The sequence below is a fragment of the Aphis gossypii genome, unplaced genomic scaffold (assembly GCF_020184175.1).
Source record: "Aphis gossypii isolate Hap1 unplaced genomic scaffold, ASM2018417v2 Contig00201, whole genome shotgun sequence".
Lineage (NCBI taxonomy): Eukaryota > Metazoa > Arthropoda > Insecta > Hemiptera > Aphididae > Aphis > Aphis gossypii.
Genome location: NW_026083025.1, coordinates 13,444 through 37,138, shown reverse-complemented (window position 1 = coordinate 37,138; position 23,695 = coordinate 13,444). Strand labels below are relative to the sequence as shown.

Below are 23,695 nucleotides of genomic sequence, written 5' to 3'. Positions count from 1 at the left end.
ACCACTGAAATTTTCGATTTTTATGCGAATTTTTTTTTGAAGTGTCGGTATAAAAATTTTGGATGACCAGAAAAACTTGAAAATTTAATACAAGGTTCCTTATGAGTTGTTCTTATTGTAGCTAAAAAATATTAAAAATCGTTTGTCAGTTTTTATAAGCGTTTATAGTTCAAATTTTTACGAAATCTGTCGAAAACGCGAAAATTTGCAAGTAATTTTGAAGTTGAAAAATCATAAAATGTTTTGTGTTTATAACTAAGGATTAAAAATACAACACTAAGTTTTCCATATGTTTTTCTTCAAGTAGCTATAGAGAAAACTTGAAGCATCATTATAGGAAAATTTTAAGTGCGTTTGAATTTTAAATTTTTACGAAATCGCGTAACGATAACGATTTATCCTCTAACGATTTTAAATATTTGTTATTATTCAAAAAGTGTAAGTCATAGATACTGTAATGATAGCCACATATAACTATAATAGTGGCATCATCATTTTCCTTATATATACTTAGTCGCACATATATTCATACGATAGTAGACATTTGTGGTCAGACATTGTTATGTCCTTTGACCATTATCTAAATTTATTACCCCACCGGCTCAGAAGACACCCATCGATCATCAGGCACTGGGACACAACAACACTCTCCCTATGTGCGTCTTAAGCCTTTGGCGATGATTATACGTGGAGAACCAATTTATGTATGTTTAAAATAAATGCCTTTGCATTTTAATTTATAAATAATAAATCTATTACTTAACTCAGTGTAAATATTATATCACTTGTGTTTCTTAATTAATATTATATTTAAGTGAATTAACATCATACCTATCTATTATTCCTACACTGGCTGCACTCAATCGCTGACAAGTCTATAGTCAAGCTAAGGTAAGATAATTCACTATATACCTAATAGAATTCCTTATATGTATACAATGTATACTATACAGTATACTGTATCTGTATGCGTGTGCAGATGTACATATGACAGGGTAGTAATTCGAATTATGTGCGCAATATATATAAATGGTAAATCTTATGTAAACAAAAAGAAGATAATTACAATAGTCGTAATTTAAAAATTAATAATATAGAATATATATAATATATATATATAAGGGTGGCCCTTATTTATGAACTTTCAAATTTTTAATTTCTCACCCTCCCAATTTTTTCATAACCATACAAAATTTATGTGGGTAAAATTTGGTGATGATTAATAATCCCCTTTAGGTGCCACAAGAGGGTTGAATATTCACCAAATAGGGTAGTTATAGGGTTATTCTGATTTAATTCATTATATATTGCATTTAGTATAAAATTGCAAATGACCTAAATTGTAGATTCAGGTACTCTCTATAAAAAACGTTCAGACAAAATTTCTCGTAAATCTATTATTTTCTGTAAAAATTAGAATAAAATAAAAATTATTACCTTTTTCTGAAAAACAAAAATCGAAATTTTCCATTTATTTTCTATATGATTGCTTTTACGAGTACAAGCTTTATGTTGTGATACGACGAAATAGGGTAGTTTTTATAAAAAAAATTATAAAAACAAAATATTATATTTATTTTGGAAAATTAATTTTATTGGAATTGAATAATTAAAATAATCAATGTATGTGTAAGTGCATAATTAAATAGAATTAATATCTACAACATAATAAGAAAAATAACAATAATAAGAAAATAGGTACAATATGTAAATTAAGTACTATATTTTTAAATGAATGACAATGTTGATTTTTTACTATCCGGATATTTTTTTCGATACTCATTTACTATCTGTAAAAGATACTGTTTTTGGTCTTCATCCTTCGTTAATATTGTATTATATTCTTCAATTAATTTTACATTTCGTTCAGCTACATCGTTTACTACCATAAGGTTTTTTGCAATTTTAAGTCCTTTTTGATAATCTTCTCTCGTTTCCCATGTATCAGGATCAACATTAAAAAATTCCGTAGAAATAGAAAACCTTGAAAAAAAATTCAGGGTTTCTGGTGATACTAAATCATCAAAATCCTTCTTAACAAACTCTTTAACTTCACTTAAACGAATATTAATTTTTTTCGGTTTAATATTATCAATACTATCGGTAGAGGTAGTTGCATTTATCATTTTTAATTTAGTATCTTTTGGTATACGATAATCGAAAAATGCCAAAGCCATAGTATCAGGAGAAATGTACCATAAATGTCCACACAATTTGTTTATGGTTACTCGAGATATATCAGAATCTGGATATTCAACTAAGCTTTTTAATAAGTTATAATCATTTAAAAGAGCTTCAATGGCAAATGGTGCTCTAAACCACGTTTTCACGTAAATATTTATTAAAAAAATACAAATGTCACGGAAAGCATTCCTTTCCTTTGACACTGAAACTGATTTTGAAATAAAAATATTTTAAAACTGTAAATCGCTTTTGACATCCACCATGCGTGATGAAAGGCCCCGGGGTAACGAAATGTTATTCCACGAGGTGGTATTGCTCCAAGAAATATAACTGTTAGCTCTAATAGTTCTTTATAGTCTTCCCTACATTGTCTCTCTTTTAACTCTTTATTACAAAATTCTATTATTAGATCTTTTTTATTTTCTACCAATGATTTTACTTCTGTATCATTTAATCCAATATAATAGTTTTGTGTATTTAAAGTTGGCCATTGTTGTTGAAACCGTTTAAAAATAGGTACATCAGGACCTGTAGTAGGCAATTTCAATTTTAAATCAAATACACTTTTTAATAGTAGCTCAAAAATATGATGACGACATGGTAGATATAATAGATCACGGTCAATAAACTGTTCCAATAAAACACAAGTTCCATTTATACGGCCAGTATTTGATGCTGTTGTATCGCAACATACAGCTTGCACTTTATCAATAATACTCCATTCTTCCAACGATTCAAAAATAGCTTTTGCTTGGTTTACACCAGTCCCATTTAAAAGCTTTGGTACACCTAGCAACTGTGTAATTCCCTCGAATGATATAACAATTGGTAATCGATCAACTTTCACTTTTTTGCATAAATCGGGAAGTAATTTACCATCCCAATGTAAAACTACGTAATCCAATTTTAATACATTAAAATTAATTTTAAGTTCCTTTGCTTTTGTTTCTCGGAACATCGCTCTTTTACGTTGTAATGTAGATCTATTTATTTTAAGTGTAGAGATATCCTGACCTATAGCCACTCTAATAGATTAAATAATAGATTATAATAATAATAGATATTTTAATAGATATTTGCGCAAAATAGTTTTTGCTATGTTGTACATTTGTAAGACGGAGACAACACATGCGGGTGTGGCATCCTCTTAAAAATGTATGTATATAATTCTTACTCTTTATTATAATTTTCGATACCACGGTGATCCGATATATTTGAAAATATTAAAATATTATGGATGGCCATCTGTTTGTTTTTAATAAAAATTAAATCATCACATAATGTTTTAAATTTTTCAAACAGTTCTTCAGGAATAATATCGAAGCATTTTAATTTATTTAAAACATTGAATTTTTGTACATTCCACTCCAACAATATAATTGAAGGACTTTCTGTTATCTGGTTACTGTACATAAAAAATTTTTAAAATAAAATGGTTAGATAAATATATATATTTATAATTTATAATAAACTTACTTGAATTCAAAATCTACCATATTTTACATTTTTGAACTTAATAGAGCATTCTTTAATTTTTTTTTGTATACATTTATATATTTTTTGGATTGTTTTTTTAAATTAGAGTCAGTAGATATTATAGTATTTATGATTGTATGTTCTTTTGAAATGTATTGATTATAAAAATTATATTGCTTTATGACTGAAAGGATTTTGTTGTAGAAAGATTGCTGTAGAAAATCGAATTTTGATGGTTGATTTATGAAATGTTGTAGTTGAATATTATTTTTAAAGTGATTATTTAATTTGAGGTTGAAAATAGTATTTTTTTGTAGATATGAATTTAAAAGCTCAACATCTATGGTTCGATGACCCACGCCATAGAGATCTTTCACCGCCTTAGCGATGGCACGTAAAGCTGTCTAAAAATAATATAATAATTTATTAGTTATTTATTTTTTGTTATCCAAAGTTTATACAATAAACTTACTTCATTGTAATATTTGTTTTTTTTTTGCTAATAAGCCTTTTTGATTTAATTAGCCGCCAGACTGGTGGCCTACTATCTAGTACGTCATAACATTTATCAATTGCAACCAAATTGACTAAAACATAAGAATATATTAATTTAATATTATGTAAATAAAAGGCAAATTAAAAATAGCAAAAACCAATACTTAAGGAGAAATTAATTTTTTCCGCGTACAATATTATGCTATATTACGTATAATCGTGTTTTAAAAAATTCCAAAAATCGTATAAAATCAACCCTTTGACCGATCGTTTTGAAACTTACACACATCGTAGTAAGTACCCCGAGCTATCATTCCTGTGATTTTGGTTAGCCTACTACAAATATCTCGGAGACGGCGTTCTCATTGTGCATTGATGGTCTATTGCAGGACTTACCCGGAAAAAGCTAATCTCATTTCCGATGGTCGTGTAAAATCAGGCTTTCGACTTAGAGTTCTGAGAGTGGTATGAGTGCATTCCCGAGTGCATTTACTATCGTTCTGTAGGGTTTTTGAAAGCAGGAAATCCAAAAAACGACCGTCCGAAATCACATAAACTTATAATAATGATGAATATGATAATTTGGAAAATCACGTTTACGAGCTGTTTGCCGGGAAAACCGTGGGAGATATGACGAAAACCAATAGAGATTAAATTGTTGTCCGTAGGAATCTGCAGAAGTTCTATTATTTAGATTTTTCGAAAACGTGTTATTTAGGTTAAAAAACTGATAAAAGGAAAACAATAATAATAATGTAATCATAACCGTGGCTGTGGTTCACCTAGATAATAGTCGCCAATCGTAAAATCGTATAAAACCAACCCTTTGACCTATCGTCTTGAAACTTACACACATCGTAGCAAGTATCCCGGGCTACCGTCCCTGCGAGTTTGGTGAACCTACTACAAATATCACGGAGAGTTAGTATCAAATAATAATATATAAAATATATAAATTATACAAATAAAGTTGTCGGCAAAGTATGAAATCTGATTCCCATATACATAATAATATTGCTGATTGGATAGAAGTATATTTTTATTTAATTTCAAATTTATTAATCAAATTACAACATTAAAACACTATCAAAAAATATAATAGGTATGCTGTATGCGTTCGAATAATTGGCGCAAACTTTAAATTTATATTTTAAATAATACACATAATTTAGTATTTGTTTGTAACGTATTCTTTGGTTAAACATTTAAAGTATAGTACTTAATTAATTAATGATTAATATCCCATATTTGATAATGGGAAAATAACATTAACGATTAATCAAAAACCACATGTTTTAATAAACAGTTTGCCGGAATGCCGGCATTTATTATCGTTTATCTACTAATACGTCATAATACCGTATCAGTAACCAGTTGTTTATTGTGTATTCATAATGGTAAATTGCAAAATGTTATTTTTATACTTTATTGCTGATACAGGCATACAATAGTCGTTCAATGACACTCGGTAGCCGGTGTTCTGGTGTGAGTGTAGATAGGACACTTTTTTTTATCTAATATTATTGTTTATCAATCTTGTTATTATCGATTATGACCACGATTAAAGATATACAGGTTGGGAATCGAACGGTGATAAAATGAAGCTCATACATTCTAAAAAAATCAGCTGTTCCCACTAGTCACTAGCGCTCAGTAATTTCCAGTGTCAACAATTATTACTAGTTATCACGATTAAATGTGATCGTGCTTACTGCAGCTTGCCGCAATGCCGCTTTTTATTTTGATAATTTGATTTTTTGTCATGAACACGATTAAGGATATATCTTAAATCAGTTATCGTGGTCATGAAGACTACATGAGTTACGAACTTTACGAGTGATGGGGGCGATGGAGCTTAGGACGCTTACTAATTTGTGACCATATTAAATCCAAATTTCAAAACTCCAAGTTGTTCAGCGATTGCGTAGAAAAAACAAAACAATTAGGTATACAATCTTATTAATATTATTATCTTATTATCTTATAACAAATTTATTGATATGCATATAATTGATTTTTTAAGTACCATAATGACTCAACTTTTTACTAATTTTGATAATTTTTTTTTTGTTTTGTTCTGTTTTTTAGTACTTTGGTTTTCAATGTAAGTAAACTGCCTCATGCGCATTATTATATAATATGAGAAAATGTTAGTCAACATTTCAATTTTATGGTCTTGTATAGGACATGAAAACTTCAAAGTCAAATTTTGTTTGAAAAATTCTTCATACGTATCTTCAAACACATCACTTGAGTTAGAATGTATGGCAAAGCATTCTTCAAGACGTTTGACTATAATGTACAAATTACTACTAGGGTATGTAAGATAGCCTCTTGTTTTAGCTTGAATCAAATCTGCTTCTTTACCTATGCCAGCTCCAGAGGTATTTATATTTTTTAGACTTTTAATGCACATTTCACATTTAGTATTCTTTACTAAACGTCTTGCTATGTATCTAAAATTAATATTAGTACATTTTTAAAATAGACCAAGGTAGAGGGGATTCATTACAGAAAATAATTCATTATTTATCTTACCCAGCTAAAAAATATACAACACACTCAAAAACTGTTGAGTCTGTATAATTATGTTCTAAAAAAATATCATCCAAATCCCAACAGTCATCTTGAATAATTTTGTTAATTTTGTTTTTTAATTTTTCCACTTTAATAGTTCTTTTGGACACATTTTGTGGATCGTTAAGTACACTTTTTATGTCAGTAATTGAAATTACAGGAATTGTTTCTGAAAATTGTAATTACTAACATTATTTTTAATTTTTTCTATCTTGTACCTTTGATTAAAGTAATATTTTAAATATTAATATTTCTTAGAATTAACTATCAACCTTCTTCTACTGTACAGTTTCCTGTTTTTGGAGGTTTCACCAAAGAGTACATTGACAGCATACGATAAAGTTGGAGGAAAGTGGGTGCTGTTGGATGGTCGTTGGGCCCAGAAACCTGTCTCAAAATCCCAAAAAACTTCTAAAATAAATGAAAATAGGTAAGTTATAGTATGACAAAATCAAGTTCTTAAATTTAAACAGATATTTACTAAAAATCATATACCAACCTCTAAACTGTCTTGGTTAAATTTTGCTGTTAGTACATAAGAAAATCCATGATCATTTAAAAGACTCTCAACTAAATTTATTGTAGATTTTATAGTAATTTTAAGTCCTTCATATGTTTGCCGAGTTAAAAATCTATTTTCTTTGATTAAACCATTAGTTACATTTGATTCCCATTCGTCTAGCCAGACTAATCCTTTCTTCAATATCTAATATGATAATTATATATATGTACATATTTATTTACTGTACAATTTAATGTATAATATTATATTATATTACAAATTTTACAATACATAGGCACATAAACACTTAATGAATATTGTAGGAAAAAAAAACAATCGTAAAATGTTATAGATAGAGTAGTGATCGCTGTGCAGGACACTGCGACCACGTACTAATTATTATTTAAACGACATAGCACGTTCCTTGGTTGAACTTGAGTTGTTTATGAGAAAGGTAGATGTTTGATGTATAATATAACATAATATAATATAATGCGTGTGCATTGGGTTTACTACAATAGGTATTTAAGATATTAGGTTCTTACTACACTTTGATATTGTCAACACGTTTATAAGGAACAAGTAAACATTAAACACGTACACACAACATATAAAAAACCTCTAAATTTGTATCATCCTTTCTAACTCCTTCAGCTGTGTGTTTCCTGTTTAAGGCATCAAATATATCATTCATCATATAGGTGAATTTTACTGTTTCTTCGCTGTCTTTGAAACACTCAAAATTTTTTTTCTTATAAAATTCTATTCCGACAGCTGTAGATCTACTAAAAATCTAAACTCAACATTGATAGATATAATATTTTGTTTGTTAATTATTATTTATGTTTATAATTAATATTTATAAATAGAAGTATACTGCATATCATTTATTTACTTGAGCCGCATATTTCACCTTCATTTTAGAAAGACTACTTAATTCAAAATGGTGTTTCGTCAACTTTGGACATACTTTGGTTAAGCTATTACTTTCAATTTTGAAAATATTAGAATAATATTCCCATTTTATGGCATTTTTAGATGGATCAATCTAAAATAATAACAACAATTCTCTTTGTAGTGTCATAATGAATCATAAAGTGTTACTTAATGTATAATTAATAATTGAATCAAATTGTACATACCACTAACTCTTTATTAGTATATAAACGATTTCGTACAGTTTTTAAAAGGTGGGGTGCATCTGAAAACACGTATACATTTCTGGAACTATCAAATGGGTTTGCAAAGTAATTTTTAAAATTTTCTTTTTTTACTGATATCTATAAATTTATAAAAAATATTTTATGATATTATTAAAGTGTACAGTTTAAATATTATTAATTATTAACATATAAGTGTAAGTACTTAATACATTATTACATGTATTTTCATACCCCTAATGTTTTCCACATTGTTCTATTTGTAGAAGCGCCATCACATGTTACTCCTAAAACTTCTCCTCCAGCCTGTTCAATAAGTAAAATTGCCTTTACAACTAATTTTGCGAGATCAATTCCTTAAAAAAAAAAAATTATTCTGATAGAGTTAAAAAATATAAATGTAAAACCTAATATTCAGTCCTGTAAACAGGAATTTAATATTGGGGAGTTAGGATAATTAATATAAGTCATTTATTACCATTCACTGGACCATTTGAGGCAAAAACAGCAATTGGCTGCGTCATATTTTCACACAGACTTTGCCACATGAATACCAATCCGTGATTGGCTTTCTGTTTGCTATCTTGTCCAGATTGAATTTCATCTCCCATATCCTCAAGTCCAGCATATGTTAGTGTCCGACTGTTAACACTAATGCTCTCTCTTAAAAACATTTCATCTAACAAAAGTATACCTTTCCTTTGAAATTGATTTTTAATTGAAAATTTTTTTTCTAAAAGTTTAAAAAAATTGGCATCGAATCCACATCCTATTTTAATAGCAAGTAAATATTTTCTAACGGTTTTTGTACACGGAAGAGGGAGAATATTTTGGTCTCGTAGAAACTTATATCCACTTGGAGATCTAAAAAAATAAAAAAAATGTTTAGGTAGTATCCTCTTGTTTTTTTAAATATTTTATGTAAAATCCTTATAAATATTATTACCTTATTTGGAGTAAAAGGCAAAGTATCATCCAGTTATCACTATATCTACGATTTTTTACATTTTTAACTTTAGATGCTTTAAGTATCTCAAATATTAGATCTGTTTGACATTCAGGAATGTTTAAATTTTCCAATATTGAAGTCAGATTAGTATCTGTTATCTTTTCCAATTTACTTTTTACATTAAACAAATCTTGTCGTAAAGAATTTAATTTTGAATTGGCTCTTGAAAACTTTTGATTAACAACCTTTTTTGTTTTTCTTAGCCTTTCCAAGAACTTTTTTTTAGTTGGGGAAAAATGAATTTTGCTATTTGATCTAAATTTACTATTGACAATGTATGAAAGTCTTTTGCACCATTTACAACTATTACTATACATTTAAAATATAAAATAAATATAAATATAATTAAAAATAATTATAACAATAGTTACTTTTCAGTGACATTATCAAGTATAATTGAACAATTAGTATGGCGCCATCGATCATATGATTGAATAAATTGTGATCCGAATTTTGATTCAATGATTTTGTACTTATTTATCAACACGGATCGTTCACATACTCTCAACTTGTCAATGCACTTGATAATATTTTCTAATTCTAATAAATTCTTAGGTTTGTTAGAAAGCAGACCAATATTTTCTATGGAAACTTCATTCCCGTACACTTGGATAGATATAGTTGAATCTATTAAATAAATTAATTTATTAATAATTAAAAAAGCACTGGATAAATATAATTTATTAGTTTATATTAATAAACTTGTGTGTAAATGAAGATAATATAGTGATTGGTAGTTACTAGCTAGTAAATAATTTTTTTTTTTAACAATTTACATTTTTTGTATGATTTTAAGGCTATGTCTAATAAATATATTAGTGTATACCTTTTGTCATAATAATTTGTTTTTTTATACTTCTTAGATATCCATCTCCAAAAGAACTTAATTTATGAAATCCAATGATGAACTGATTTGTATTACCTGGAAGATAATCATAATCTGCATACCATTTTAATGGTAACCTAACGGAATTAATGTTTTTTAAAATATCCGTAAATAATGCTATTGTAGGCTCCACATCAGATATAACATGCTTTGTCTTCTTTAATGATACTGGTTGTATAATTAACTCATTTGAAAATGTTTTTTCAGGTATGTCTGATGAAATGTAGCTGTCAGAACTGCAGTAACAATGGTCATTATGTATGTCTTCTATATTCTACACAAATACAAATTATTAAATGCAATGTATTGTAGTGTATATTATAGTGTTAAATTAAAATAGTTAATAAAACCTTTCTCTTTAACAAATTTAGTTCTTTGTTTTTGTAATCATTGATATTGTTGACACAAGAAGTAGCTTCTAAAGTATCCTAAAGAGTTCACAGTATTTATTTATTAATTCAACCAAGGCAACTAAAATGTTGTATGAAAAAATATGTATTATAGTATATTCACCGTTCCAAATGTTTGTAACAAATGTGTTGATGGAATAGCGCCTGCTCGCAATTTAGGTCTTTTAAAACAAATCTATGAAAAACAGTTATTATTACTTGTAATTATCAGTGATAGAGATAAATAAAAAATGTATGTGTATTATTTTTAACTGCGGTAATTAACTACTAATTTTATATAATATATTGTATTTAAATGATAATATTAAAATAATTAAAGATTAATATTACGTACTGAATATTTATTTACTCCTGTGCCTGAGACCCACTCAGTGACAATATCCTCAGGTTTGAAATGTTTTTCACAAACCCTAGAACTACTTTTTAAATGAATACCCAATGAAGTTTCCCATAATTGCAATGCATTTTTGGGTACACCAAAAGTACTGCAATTAAATTGTTTAGTACAAAGTGGAACACAACAATTCTTATTCATTTTATGAAAAAAATAATAAATATCGTACAGTAAGAAAAAAAGGTAGTATTTAAAAATAGTTATTTTTGAGGCGAAAAATCACACAAAATGCAACTAAACTTATCATCACATTAATAGTGTATAATATTGAACATTATTTAAGATATATATATTATATAATATATTTAATTACGTAATATATCGTTTGAATATAAAAAGCGCGGTAATATCGATGATGATATTGTACAAAAATTCCGCTGGTAGCGCTAGTGACTAGTGGGAACAGCTGATTTTTTTAGACAATTTGGGCTTCAAGATTTGTGGTTGTTTATATGAGCCGATTCCCAACCTGTATATCTTTAATCGTGATTATGACCCAATTTGTATTGATAAGGTGTCGTCACTCTATATCCCTATGCATACACACTTTTGATTGAAATTCTTACCATAGTTACCATAGACACCAGAGCGCGCTTCCTGTCCTATGAAGGCCGATTTTTTCATACTGTTAAATACAAAATGTTATTGAAACTGTAAGTATATTAATTAAAATGTTATTATTTTTGGATTTGGCTACCTATACTATAATTTATATATATTGCGTTTAAGAAATGTCACGTTCTAAGTACAAGCAAAGGATACCTACCGGAGTACCGGACCCATATCTTACTAAGACTTCAATATGAGCATGACAAATTAAATTAAACAAGTCAGTAAGTAATATTATATTATTATTATTATTTTCTAGTATACATAATACATAGTTTTTTTTGTGTTCTCTTTTTTTCAGCAACTTGCTCGTTTTTTCTTTTGCAAGCAAATATCATCCTTGTTTTGACATAATATGTAATTATATACTTAGTTAATATTTGACTATGTATTAAGCAACCAACCTTTGTCAAAATTTTTTGTTTATTTATTTCTTCAATAACTACAAAATATGTTAGAAAAATAAGTAGTTAAAAATGTACCTATATGAAGTTTTTAAATTATATATATATATCTTAGGAAAGGCTTAAGATGGCTCAGAGCGGGCCAAGCACCCTCCCAATTTCCCTATTTACGTCCATGTAATTATGAATATTATTTGTTGAATATATTATGGAAAGTATTATGTAGGTATGATAATTTAGTGAATTAACCATACATATTTTTTTTGGAATAGGAAATTTAAAAATGAGTAATAACAGTATTTAATAATATTAATAATTGTATTTGAAAAAAAAAAGTATTTAAATACAAACATAGAAGTCATGGTCATTTACAAAATAAAATTTTGTATTTTATTCCTTAAATCATAATTTATTTTAAATTTTCTATGGCTTTGGCGTACAAAAGTATTCATTTATCGGCCTTCATAGGACATATAGCGCTCCCGGTGGTGATGTCTATCTGTGGTAAAATTTTCAATCAAGATTTCAAACAAGTGACGACACCTTATCAATAAACCTTGTTATGACCGTAATGGGTATTGTGAAATTGAGATAAAACTTCGTTTTGACTTCTGGAGTGTTATCACCTTATCTTATCTACATCGTGGTTAGTACAATAGTACGACTAAATGTCAATTAGGTAATTTATACTACCGGACTTATTACAGGTATAGTTATTTTATAAACTAGATTCCGATCGTAGGTTACGGTAGAACACGATTACGTACGGCCCTTATCAGCATACTGAATCGTGCACATTTATGACACACGATTCCATACGTTTTGTACCTAAAAGTTTAGTGCAATGTTAAACAAACGATCAGTGCTGATTAACTGGACCCTTACTTTTAATCATGATATTATGTTGACTGGACTTAAATGGTTTTCTCTAGTTAAAAAGTAGCTAGATATAATATATAATCAAGAGTTTGAATTCAAACCTAAATTTACAATTATGGAAAAAGTCAAAGATTACGCCATGTATAGCCCCGGCTATAATGAAGAAATTCTATAAGTAAATGCATATTAACGTAGCTTAATGATTGTTGAAAGTAATTATGTTGTAGAATTTTTTTCTCCCTGCCAAACGCTCGTTTGGACTATTACTTATTCGTACTTGTTACAACGACATTTTATTGGTGAAAAAATAAATAAATAAAATCAATTAGTATTTGTATGGTCTATTACAATTAAATAATAAAAATTAATAATTCAAATTACCACAATAAACATAACCAAATCCTACATTACCAATTACATTTTGAATTTCGCATTCAATAACCTTATTATCTTTTATTAATGTCTTTAGTGGTAATTTTTCTTTGGGATTTGGTTACTCCAGAGGAGTTAATTATGACTAATATACCAACCAAAATAAAAATAAAACAATACATTTGTAGGTTTATTACTTACATGAAGCAAACGACAACAAACCACTGTTGTCGTTGCTAGAAATCTCAGGTACACTTGATTTCTGCAACACAACATTTGATTTTGCTAACTCTACCAGAGATAAGCTACGTTTACTCATATTTTAAGAACAAAAAAAACCAAACAACTATTAAAAAACGAATTCAAAAGGTTAGAGCTTCGAAGCTTCGAAAAATGTCAGCACAGAGATTGCGTAACTATAACACTTTCCCTCCAAATTTTGTTTTGTACTTGATAATTTTTTTTGTTTTAGTTGGAATCAGAGTGCGTAACATAAATACATGACATATAAACATAATATAATGATTAGGAAAACGATTACGATCCGTTTCCCAGGAATACCGTGAGAGATATGACGAAAATCATAAGAGATTAAATTGTTCTCCGTATGGATTTGCATTTAACCATAACCATAATGGATGACGACGTGAAGCGCATTACCGCAGCAAGTCCGAATAACTGGCATCATGCGGCAACCGCATGCTAAACCATAACTTTGAAAAAATATTTAAAAATAACCCACAATCCTACAGCTATAAAAAATACGTCCCTGTAAAGGGTACGTACTCCGCTATCCTGTGGATGCATTTAGGAGGGTAACAATTGCGTTGGATGACGACGTGAAGCGCATTACCGCAGCAAGTCCGTGTAAACTGCACCACTTTTTGGGAAATGCATTTTGGATACTTACAATTTGCAAAAAGGGGTGGTGAGGTCGAGTTGTCCAGAAAATAATACTTGGTGCAGGATTACAGCGTGTTTTATTTAATTATCAATTATGTTTATAAAATTATATTCTTTAAATGTAGTTTTTCATATACTGTTTGTTCATTACCCCTGTAAAAAAAATAAAAATAAATAAATATATAAAGTTTAGTAAAAATCTAAAACTAACTTCTAACCTTCTGTAATATGATGTTTTTTCTTTTTTAATCGACGCCGGAGTATTTAGAATTGTCGTTACTTGATAATTTGGAATTTTCTTTAGGCTGTTTTGTTTGATATATTTATTTATTTCTTGAATTTTATTTTTGTAAGACTGAAGATTATTTTGGAAATCAGAAAAAAAATTTTGTACGTTTGTGTTAAGATGTTCTTGAAGAATAAAAGAAAAGTTTTTGTGAAGTAGATTAAATTGTTTTTTTAAATATAGTTGTCAATAGAGTTTATGGGGATGAGAATGTGGGAAATATAAAATTGAAATTTTGAAGGAGAAATGTGAATGATATTAGAATACAATTTTGATTTGTTTAAATTATGTTTTGAAGCTATGAAATTTGTATTTAAGTAATATTTGTATGGATTTTTAGGAGATGATCGAGAACAGAGAATTATTTGTTTTTCTTCTAGTGATGATACAGCTTTTTTTATGAATGTGGAACTTGTTAATTTATTAAGATGTATATGTAAAATTTTTGAAAAATTAAGTACATAGTTAATCAAGCATTTCATCTGAAATTTTTGTAAATAGTTAAATAATTTCATAATTAAACATTTTGTTAATAATGTATGTATACATTATATAATATATGTAAATAACTTACAGTTAAGAATTTTGCGTATTTATTTTTCTCCAACCAGCTATATGTTCCAATAATTATTATTTCTAAATTTGAAAACTTTTCATGGTTTTCAAAAATAAAATATTTTGAGTACATCCCCATATCAATACTCATATATTCTATTTGGGTTAATTTCGTTCTGTAAGTAAATGTCTATATGTAAAAACTGTATGTAATTTAAATTTCTAATATTTTTTTTTTTTCTTACACAATCATTTCCATGTCGAAATACAAATTTGTTCTTAATTTCTCCAATTTATGGACCATGCATAGAAAATTGAGGTATAAATATTTATTTCCGACGTATGCATTTTCTGTGAACTTGTTAGTTGTTATAAAACTGTCGATATATTTATATACAATGTTAAATTTAGAACATATTATCATTTGTTCTAATGTGCCATGTAACATTTTTCCAAAATCAGTATTCTGCTTCCTGTAGACAAATGTAAATAGATATAAATGTAAATAAATAAAAATATATATAATATAAAATATTCTTACTCTTCAGTATATGTCAAATTTAACATATTAAAATTATTTAAAATGGCATGAATTTTATTGTTATGTTCCTCGGTGAACAAATAATTATCACTGAAGTTGAGGAATGCATCAAACAAAACTTCAGGGATTATATTAAATATTTTTAAATTTGATAAACACTCAAAATTTTCATTTTCCAATAATGATATGGTATTGAAATCTCATTTTTAATTGGTATTTGTTTTCTGTAAATATTAAATGTTTAAAAACTCAGTTGGTAACTATATGTATTATAAATATAAAAATGTAAATATGTAAATATGAGTGATCCATTTAACGTAAGATACTAATTATTTCAAAAAGTATTAACTTTTTTTAACTTCAAAATGTGTACTACTTTATTAATAATTTTCATTCCCACATTTTTCTTAATCGTTATTTTTGTAGGTGTAACCACTATCAACTTTTGATTTTTAAATGGCAACTTATGTATAAATGTATGAAATGTACTAAACTATTTTTCTTATGAATAAATGGAACACCCTGTATATATGTTTATAATCAACTTACTTTATTTCAAATTCCACCATATGTTTTAAAGTTTTACTGGCTATTGCTTTATTTATTTTTTTTTTTTCTTGATTCAAGTATTTTTTACTTTTTTTCTTTAAATGGCTATCTTGACTTATAAGGTTATGAATAATTTGATGATTTTGCTGATTATAATTAAGAAATAAATTGTTTTGTTTAATGTAAGAAAAAATTTTTTGATGTATTAACTTTGTTGGAAAGAATTTTTTATTTGAATTATTATTTAAATTATTTTGGAGTTCAATATTGTAGTCTGTAAGGTATTTGATAATTTTAATATTAAATTGAGAGCATTTTTTTAGGTAACATATTAATACATCCAAGGGGATGGCATTATGCCCCATATCATGCAACTCCATCATTGCAGTCGCGATAGTTTTTATGACATTCTAAAAATAATACAATAAATTATTAGTTATTTTGTTTTTTATTCAAGTTTTTATAAAAAAAACTTACGTTCTCATAACACATATTTTTTTGGGGAATTTTTATTTTTGGAATTTTAATCATTTTAATAACAACAACACTGTCATCACTTATTTTCACAGTATCATTCGGCAACAAATTGACTAAAAAATATGAATATATGAATTTAGTATTATGAATGTTTAGTTTTTTTTTTTTTGTATTCAATTTGTTTATAACTATAATATATTATCAACGACGCTCTTTTTGAAACATTGCAACACAATGAGCTTAATCTTTCAAAAAAAGTCGATATCTCGGTCAATATTGGTTTTTCGGCCCCCCTCCAAAGGACCGAAAATACTCTCCGGGTGCCGTTCCATAGGTTTCGTCGAAAAAATCAATGGGTTATGAGAGGCTAAAATTAACACATCTCGCGAATTTACGTAATATTTACGACCCCCCGCCCGCTAAACTTCCCCGCCCAAATACTTCCACGGTATTCATTTCCGTAAAAATTTGAAAGCGGAATCGTAATCAGCGGCTCGTGCTCTACAGAATTATGATGCTAAACTGCTTAGTATCGAAAGCCATCGCATAGGTGCTCGCCCCTGATATTGAAAAGAGTCCCAGTGAACGGCATGGGATTTTACATGGTCTCTTCTACATTTTGGCGGTGAGCACCTATGCGATGGCTTTCGATACTAAACAGTTTAACATCATAACTCTGTAGAGCACGAGCCGCTGATTACGATTCCGCTTTCAAATTTTTACGGAAATGAATGTGGGAAGTATTTGGGCGGGGAAGTTTAGCGGGCGGGGGGAGTAGCGTAAATTCGCGATTCGCGAGGTCGTAAGCCTCGATATTACTTCCATAGAACCCATGATTTTTCGACGAATCCTATGGAACGGCACCCGGGGAGTATTTTCGGTCCTTTGGAGGGGGGTCGAAAAACCAATATTGACCGAGATATCGACCTTTTTTGATAGATTAAGCTCATTGTGCATTGTTGGTCTACCGCGGGACTCATCCGGAAAAGTAAACTCCCTTCCAAAATTCGTGTAAAACCAACCCTTTGACCTATCGTCTTGAAACTTTCACAGATCGTAGCAAGTACCCCGGGTTACCATACCTGTGAGTTTGGTGAAACTACTACAAATATCACGGAGAGAGTACAATAGTACGAATCGACTAAATGTCAATTAGGTATTCTATACTACCGGACTTATTGATATAGCGGATTTGAGGAACAACTGCAAGAAGGCGAGGCGTAGAAGTAAGACATTATAATGATAGAAATATAATATAATATAATGATAGAAAAACTAATCTCATTGTGCATTGTTGGTACCGCGAAATCACCCGGTGTTTCATGCAAATACATTATAAATAAATTAATTAAAAATCGAATAATTGTTTTCTGGCGGAGAAGTTTAGCGGGCGGGGGGTCGTGCTTTGGAAAATCACGTTTACGAGCTGTTTGCCGGGAAAACCGTGGGAGATATGACGAAAACCAATAGAGATTAAATTGTTGTCCGTAGGAATCTGCATAAGTTCTATTATTTAGATTTTTCGAAAACGTGTTATTTAAGTTTTTTAAAAACATCGTATACGTCAAACGCCATTTAAAAAATAAAAGTTTTAAATAATGACTTTTTGGAAAAACGAAAAGGTGGTCCTAGTGAAGAATCCCTCGGAGAATAAATCGACCTCTATGCAAATTGTACGTCCGGCCATCGGTTTACCGGGAAAACGCGAATGAAAACTGACAATTTCGTGCTTTGGAAAATCACGTTTACGAGCTGTTTGCCGGGAAAACCGTGGGAGATATGACGAAAACCAATAGAGATTAAATTGTTGTCCGTAGGGATCTGCATAAGTTCTATTATTTAGATTTTTCGAAAACGTGTTATTTAGGTTTTTTATGAACATCGTATACATCAATCGACGTATCAATTTCTGACTACGGTTGTGTCATACATACCCAAAACCACGGCTATAGATACTATGGTTGCGGGACGGTTCGTGATTAGGCGTCCATGAAAAGTTCTTGTGTGTTTCTAATACCACCTAGCGCAATCTAGTTTTGTAATTTTGTAATTCAAAAATATATTTTTTTTTATGTGCTGCAGTTACTAGGAGCGCTTTTACTCCTAGTTGTACTTATTATGGATGGGAGAGTGGCGGTGTCAAAACATTTGAGGACCGTTCCTCTACTACCCCCCCCCCCCCGCCGCCACCATATCGATGACCGTCCAGTATATCTTAGTCCGTGGCCTATCTATTCTTCTATTATCTATGGCCGTGCCGCAACCATAGTATCTATAATAGCCGTGCCCACAACTGACGCATAAACTGTCATTATAATCGTGGCAAATGCACAATAATCAGTTCTCAGTATTTTCATGATTGCAAGCTTGCCAACTTTTGTAATTACAATAAAAGTACAATAGTAGGTATTTTATGTCTGTTTTATTCAACTGGATGGAAAGTGTACAAATTATTTTATACTTATATTACGTTTCTAGTGACTTTTATTTTTTAGAAACTAATTGAACAACACAAAACAAATATTTAAGACATTATATATGTAACTTTAAATATATAAGAAAAACAACAGAACAACATTATTAAAGATTTTATAAAAGTTATACACTTCATAATAACATAATTAATTAAACTAAATAAAATATAAATGAAAAAGATGAATTACTTACAATCCCTAAAGCGTGGTGTGTTCGGGGTAGTGGGGGACGGTGGAGCTCTAAAGCTAATAATAATATTAGCTACAACACCGTCAGTAGCATTTGAAAAAATTACCCTTGCTCGCCTTGACATTTTGGCACAATAAAACCAAAAAACAAATAAAATTATCGAATACAAAACCAAATTGGAGGGAAAATATTATTGCAGCGCAATCTACAGTGACTATGGATCGTATAAAAATTAATTAATAATTGAATACTTGTGCGATCTACTTGAGATTTATATAACTATGATAATTATAATATAATTTTAAATCTTAAATAACAGAAAACATGGGTTGGGTTGAAAAAAGTTTTATTTCAGATAATATGTATTGATGTATTCGTGAAATGGTGTTGTGGTCGGATACAAATTGTTTGGCGTTATGGTATTTAATTTTTGGAAAGGATTATGTTTATTTTTTCGCATGTAATGTCTTTCGTTATGATATGCCGTGATAAGTGTGACCGAATCTAAGTGATCACACTTAAACTTGCGAAATCGATGTGTGAAAATCCCCTTTTGAATGCCCTTTGGAAAATCGTATAAAATCAACCCTTTGACCGATCGTTTTGAAACTTACACACATCGTAGTAAGTACCCCGAGCTACCATTCCTGTGATTTTGGTTAGCCTACTACAAATATCACGGACACCCGTACTCGGCTAATGTACCTATTAATTTTATGCAAAAATACAAAAACGCCTGGAGTCACTGAGCTGACGACTGTTAGATGGCCGCGCACCTAACCTACCTAACCAACAACATCCTCCTGTACCACAGCATCTAGCATCCTGCTGCACCACAACATCCAGCATCCTCTTTTTTTTTTTTTTTTTTTTTTTTTTTTTTTTTTTTTTTTTTAATTATACCGATCAGCGGGGGCGAACTGTTTGCTTGCGCGACACACTACTTACCCCCGCTGACCATCATTTATTCGGAATAAACAACTATAACAACAATTCTGAGAAGCGGTGGGCCAATCCCCCACTCGCTATCTCTAACACAATAATATTACAATTACTTGCAGGGCTCTGTCCCTGCAGATGTGCTCTTCGAGCTATAAAATATATGTAGACTTATACTGCTAGTAGCGCTGTACCTTGCATCACTCTTTCGTCCTCCTCCTTCTTCTTAAGTACAGTTTTAATGAACTTGGCCGCTGCATCCCACTTCCTCTTGGACTGTAACATAGATTGCGCCAAATTTCTTGTAGAAATGTCCACACCGAGCTCTAATTCCGCGCAACGCCTTTCTCCCCACCACCTATCACACTTGAAAGTATGTTCCACGTCATCCACAGGATTGTCACAGTACATGCACCTCGCATCGTTCCTCTTTTTAAATTTCAGGAGGTATTTATTAAAGCACCCATGTCCCGACAGAAACTGGGTGATGTGGAAGTCTGTCTGACCCCACTTCCTGTTGTACCACTCGTCAACCTTAGGTATTAGTCCGTGAGTCCAGCGCCCTGTCTTGCTCCCATCCCATTCCATTGCCACTTAATTATGGATCTGGCCCTCGCTTCTGCCTTCGCCGTTTGTGTCTCCTGGCCATCCAATATTGCACGTTCAATTTCCGCTCTCTCAGATGCTAGTATGTGGATTGGTATTAAACCAGCAATTACCAACACAGCGGCACTGGAAACGGTACGATAAGCGCTCGCGACCCTAAGCGCCATTTTCCTCTGAGGAGAACTAAGCTTAATCCTATTGCGCTCATGCTTTAGCGCTGTGTGCCATATTGGTGCAGCATATAATAATTGAGAATGGACCACTGTTGTCATTAGTTGCCTCTTCGCCGCGGATGGTCCTCCAACATTCGGCATTAGCCGGGAAAGAGCTGATGCTGTTCTGGTACTTTTTTCAGAGACTACCTCGACATGCTTGGCGAAGCCTAGGACGGAGCTAAGCTCGACTCCAAGATATCGCGTATGCTCCGCGAGTTTGATTTCCGTATTACCGATTTTAAAGCACGGTCTCACATACCCTCTCTTGGTTGTGAGCATTATAGCCACGGACTTTTCGCTGGACAACGTTAAGCCGTTGTTTTGCATCCACGTAGAAATCAGCATTAGTGACTCGTTCATGTTGTTCTCCAGCAGCCATGTGTTGTGACCCGTAGCCATTACAGCTACATCATCAGCAAAGCACACCAATTCCACCTCCTCTGGGTAGTTTAGCCGCATTAGTCCGTCATAAAATACGTTCCATAGTAGTGGACCGATCACGGAACCTTGAGGAACTCCAGCCGTGACTGCTCGCCGAGTGTCTTCTAATATAATATTTCTTCCTTCGAAATACGATCTGATTAAACGTATTAAATAGTTCGGCACCCTTTTAAGCGTAAGTGCCGCATCAATCTTCTCCCATGGTGCTGTATTGAAGGCGTTCGCCACGTCTAAGGAGGCTAGCGCACACAGCTTACGATTATATAGCTGACCCGTTCCTACACGCTCAACAATTTGCATAATCTTTTCGATTGCCTGCGTAGTTGATCTTCCTTTGGTGAACCCGAATTGCTGATGTGCTATACCATCCGGCTGTTGACTTAAATACTCTTGTAGTCTGGCTTTCAAGAGCCTTTCGAACAGTTTGGCCACCGAATTGATTAAGCACAGCGGCCTATATGAGGAGGGCAGTTCGAGTGGTTTTGTTCCCTTCCTAAGGAGAACTAGAAGCGCTGATTTCCAACCCTCGTAGAAGTGGCCGGTGGTCATGCAGTTATTAAATGTTGGCAAGAGCAATTGGGGCCGTTGCTTGATTATCACTCGTAGCACTTCGTCTGGCACTCCGTCCGGTCCGGGGGCTTTATTCCTTGGCAGACACCTGCCCGCCTCCCTTAGTTCGTTCTCGGTGAACAAATCCGAGTCCTTCAGCTGTACATCGATGCTGGGGTATATGGGGGGTTGGCATTTAGGGAACAGTCCATCCATGATAGCTTCCATTCGTCCCGGGGTTTTGAGGCCAGGGATTGGGCGTCTACCTACCAGCTTTTGGGACACTATCTTGTAGGGTAGACCCAGGGATCTGTGTCCACCTGTTTACACAAGTCGTTCCAGCTCCTCTCCTGGCTGCGTCTGATCTCCAGCCTTAACTTCTTGGACAATTCCCTTGCCACCCGCTGCTCTTCCCGACATTCTTCTGGCCCTCTTCGTTTCCGCACCTTCTGATATGCTCTTCTTGCCTTGAAGCTTTCTTGCCTAAGCGCAGCTATCTCTCCAGACCACCAGTGCACTGGTTTGCTGCGCCCAGAGAACTTGCGTTTAGGCATGCAGCTGTCACATGCCCTTTCTAAAAGCCTCGTTAGTTCAGCCTCGTTATGCACCGTCCCGTCTACCAGTGTATCGTCCGTCCGCAGGAACGACACCAGCTTGTCGTAGTCCATCCGTCTCCAAGACCAACCGTTAGGCTTGGTACTATGGTGGCTTATACTTCCATGAACGGAGAAGTATATTGGGTGATGGTCACTTGCTATGTCTGTCTTCAAGACTTGCCACGTACGCATATGCCGTATAATTGAGGGTGAGGCGAACGTCACATCGATATGCGAGGAGCGACCTCCCCGCTCATATGTTGGAGCGTCACCTTCGTTTCTGGCTACCAAGCCAAGTGAACTTGCCATGTCCAACAGCGCCTCCCCTTTAGGGCACGTGTATGGTGAACTCCAGCTGGGTGAGTGCGCATTAAAGTCGCCGGCTACAATCACATTAGACGGACCCTGTCTTACGCTAGCTTCAAGTTGACTTAGGTAATTTTTATATTGTTCAATTGAGTACCTCTTGTTGGGTGAGTGATAGCAGCTGTACACCCGCACACCCGAGGTCTCTATCCAGGCATATCCGGAGCCCTGACCGGTGCAGGTGATTTCTATGTCTGGTGCAATGTAGATGCAGCAAGTAGAATCTTCGCTGCCATGCCAGCCGGAGTTACCGTCTGGAATCTTGTTCGGTTCGCTGATAATTGCAATTGATGCTTTTGTTTCATGCATTGTTTGCATGATGAGCGCCTGAGACGCTCTCGACCTGTTAAGGTTTGCTTGTAAAAAGCTGGTCATTTCAAGGCCAACTCAGCTCCTGGCACCTTTGTCCTTCGGGATTCCTCCCTCAGGGTTTGCCCGAAGGTAGCCACCGCCTCCGCGTCGGCTTTGCAATCTTTTGCAAAATGCCCTGCCTCTCCGCACCGTCTGCAGCTGCTACTCCTGTCTGTACCTTTACATACGACTGCCTCATGGTTGAAGGCCAAGCATTTGAAGCATCTTCCTTTGCCTTTGTCTGCTAATCGGACTCTGCAGTACACCACGCTTATTTTGAGTCTGCCGCTGGCGAGAATG

At 32.1% G+C, this 23,695-nt stretch overlaps 1 protein-coding gene and 3 long non-coding RNA genes across 6 annotated transcripts; 1 reads left to right on the top strand and 3 right to left on the bottom strand.

The window, feature by feature from the left end:
• The first annotated feature begins 5,889 nt into the window (after positions 1 to 5,889).
• Positions 5,890 to 10,980, top strand: LOC126553316 (uncharacterized). Of its 2 annotated transcripts, XR_007606475.1 has the most exons (6): positions 5,890 to 6,101; positions 6,244 to 6,259; positions 6,340 to 6,472; positions 7,022 to 7,162; positions 10,267 to 10,361; positions 10,497 to 10,980. It is a non-coding gene; the product is annotated as an uncharacterized LOC126553316 (long non-coding RNA). The 2 variants fall into 2 exon arrangements; XR_007606476.1 differs by lacking the exon at positions 10,267 to 10,361 and having other exon boundaries at positions 5,891 to 6,101; positions 10,497 to 10,977.
• LOC126553315 (uncharacterized) lies at positions 8,136 to 9,369 on the bottom strand. The gene is made up of 4 exons (XM_050208458.1): positions 9,341 to 9,369; positions 8,873 to 9,258; positions 8,629 to 8,750; positions 8,136 to 8,514 (listed from the first exon to the last, which is right to left on the bottom strand). Exons 1-4 carry the CDS (start codon positions 9,367 to 9,369, stop codon positions 8,362 to 8,364), a joined length of 690 nt encoding a protein of 229 aa, XP_050064415.1. The 3' UTR covers positions 8,136 to 8,361.
• Positions 10,981 to 14,318: 3,338 nt separating the features above from the next.
• Positions 14,319 to 15,806, bottom strand: LOC126553319 (uncharacterized). 2 transcript variants are annotated; one of them, XR_007606480.1, is made up of 5 exons: positions 15,643 to 15,806; positions 15,347 to 15,574; positions 15,121 to 15,277; positions 14,472 to 15,028; positions 14,319 to 14,413 (listed from the first exon to the last, which is right to left on the bottom strand). It is a non-coding gene; the product is annotated as an uncharacterized LOC126553319 (long non-coding RNA). The 2 variants fall into 2 exon arrangements; XR_007606479.1 differs by having other exon boundaries at positions 14,479 to 15,028.
• A 385-nt stretch (positions 15,807 to 16,191) lies between these two features.
• On the bottom strand, positions 16,192 to 16,857 carry LOC126553322 (uncharacterized). The gene is made up of 2 exons (XR_007606484.1): positions 16,669 to 16,857; positions 16,192 to 16,601 (listed from the first exon to the last, which is right to left on the bottom strand). It is a non-coding gene; the product is annotated as an uncharacterized LOC126553322 (long non-coding RNA).
• Positions 16,858 to 23,695: the final 6,838 nt, after the last annotated feature.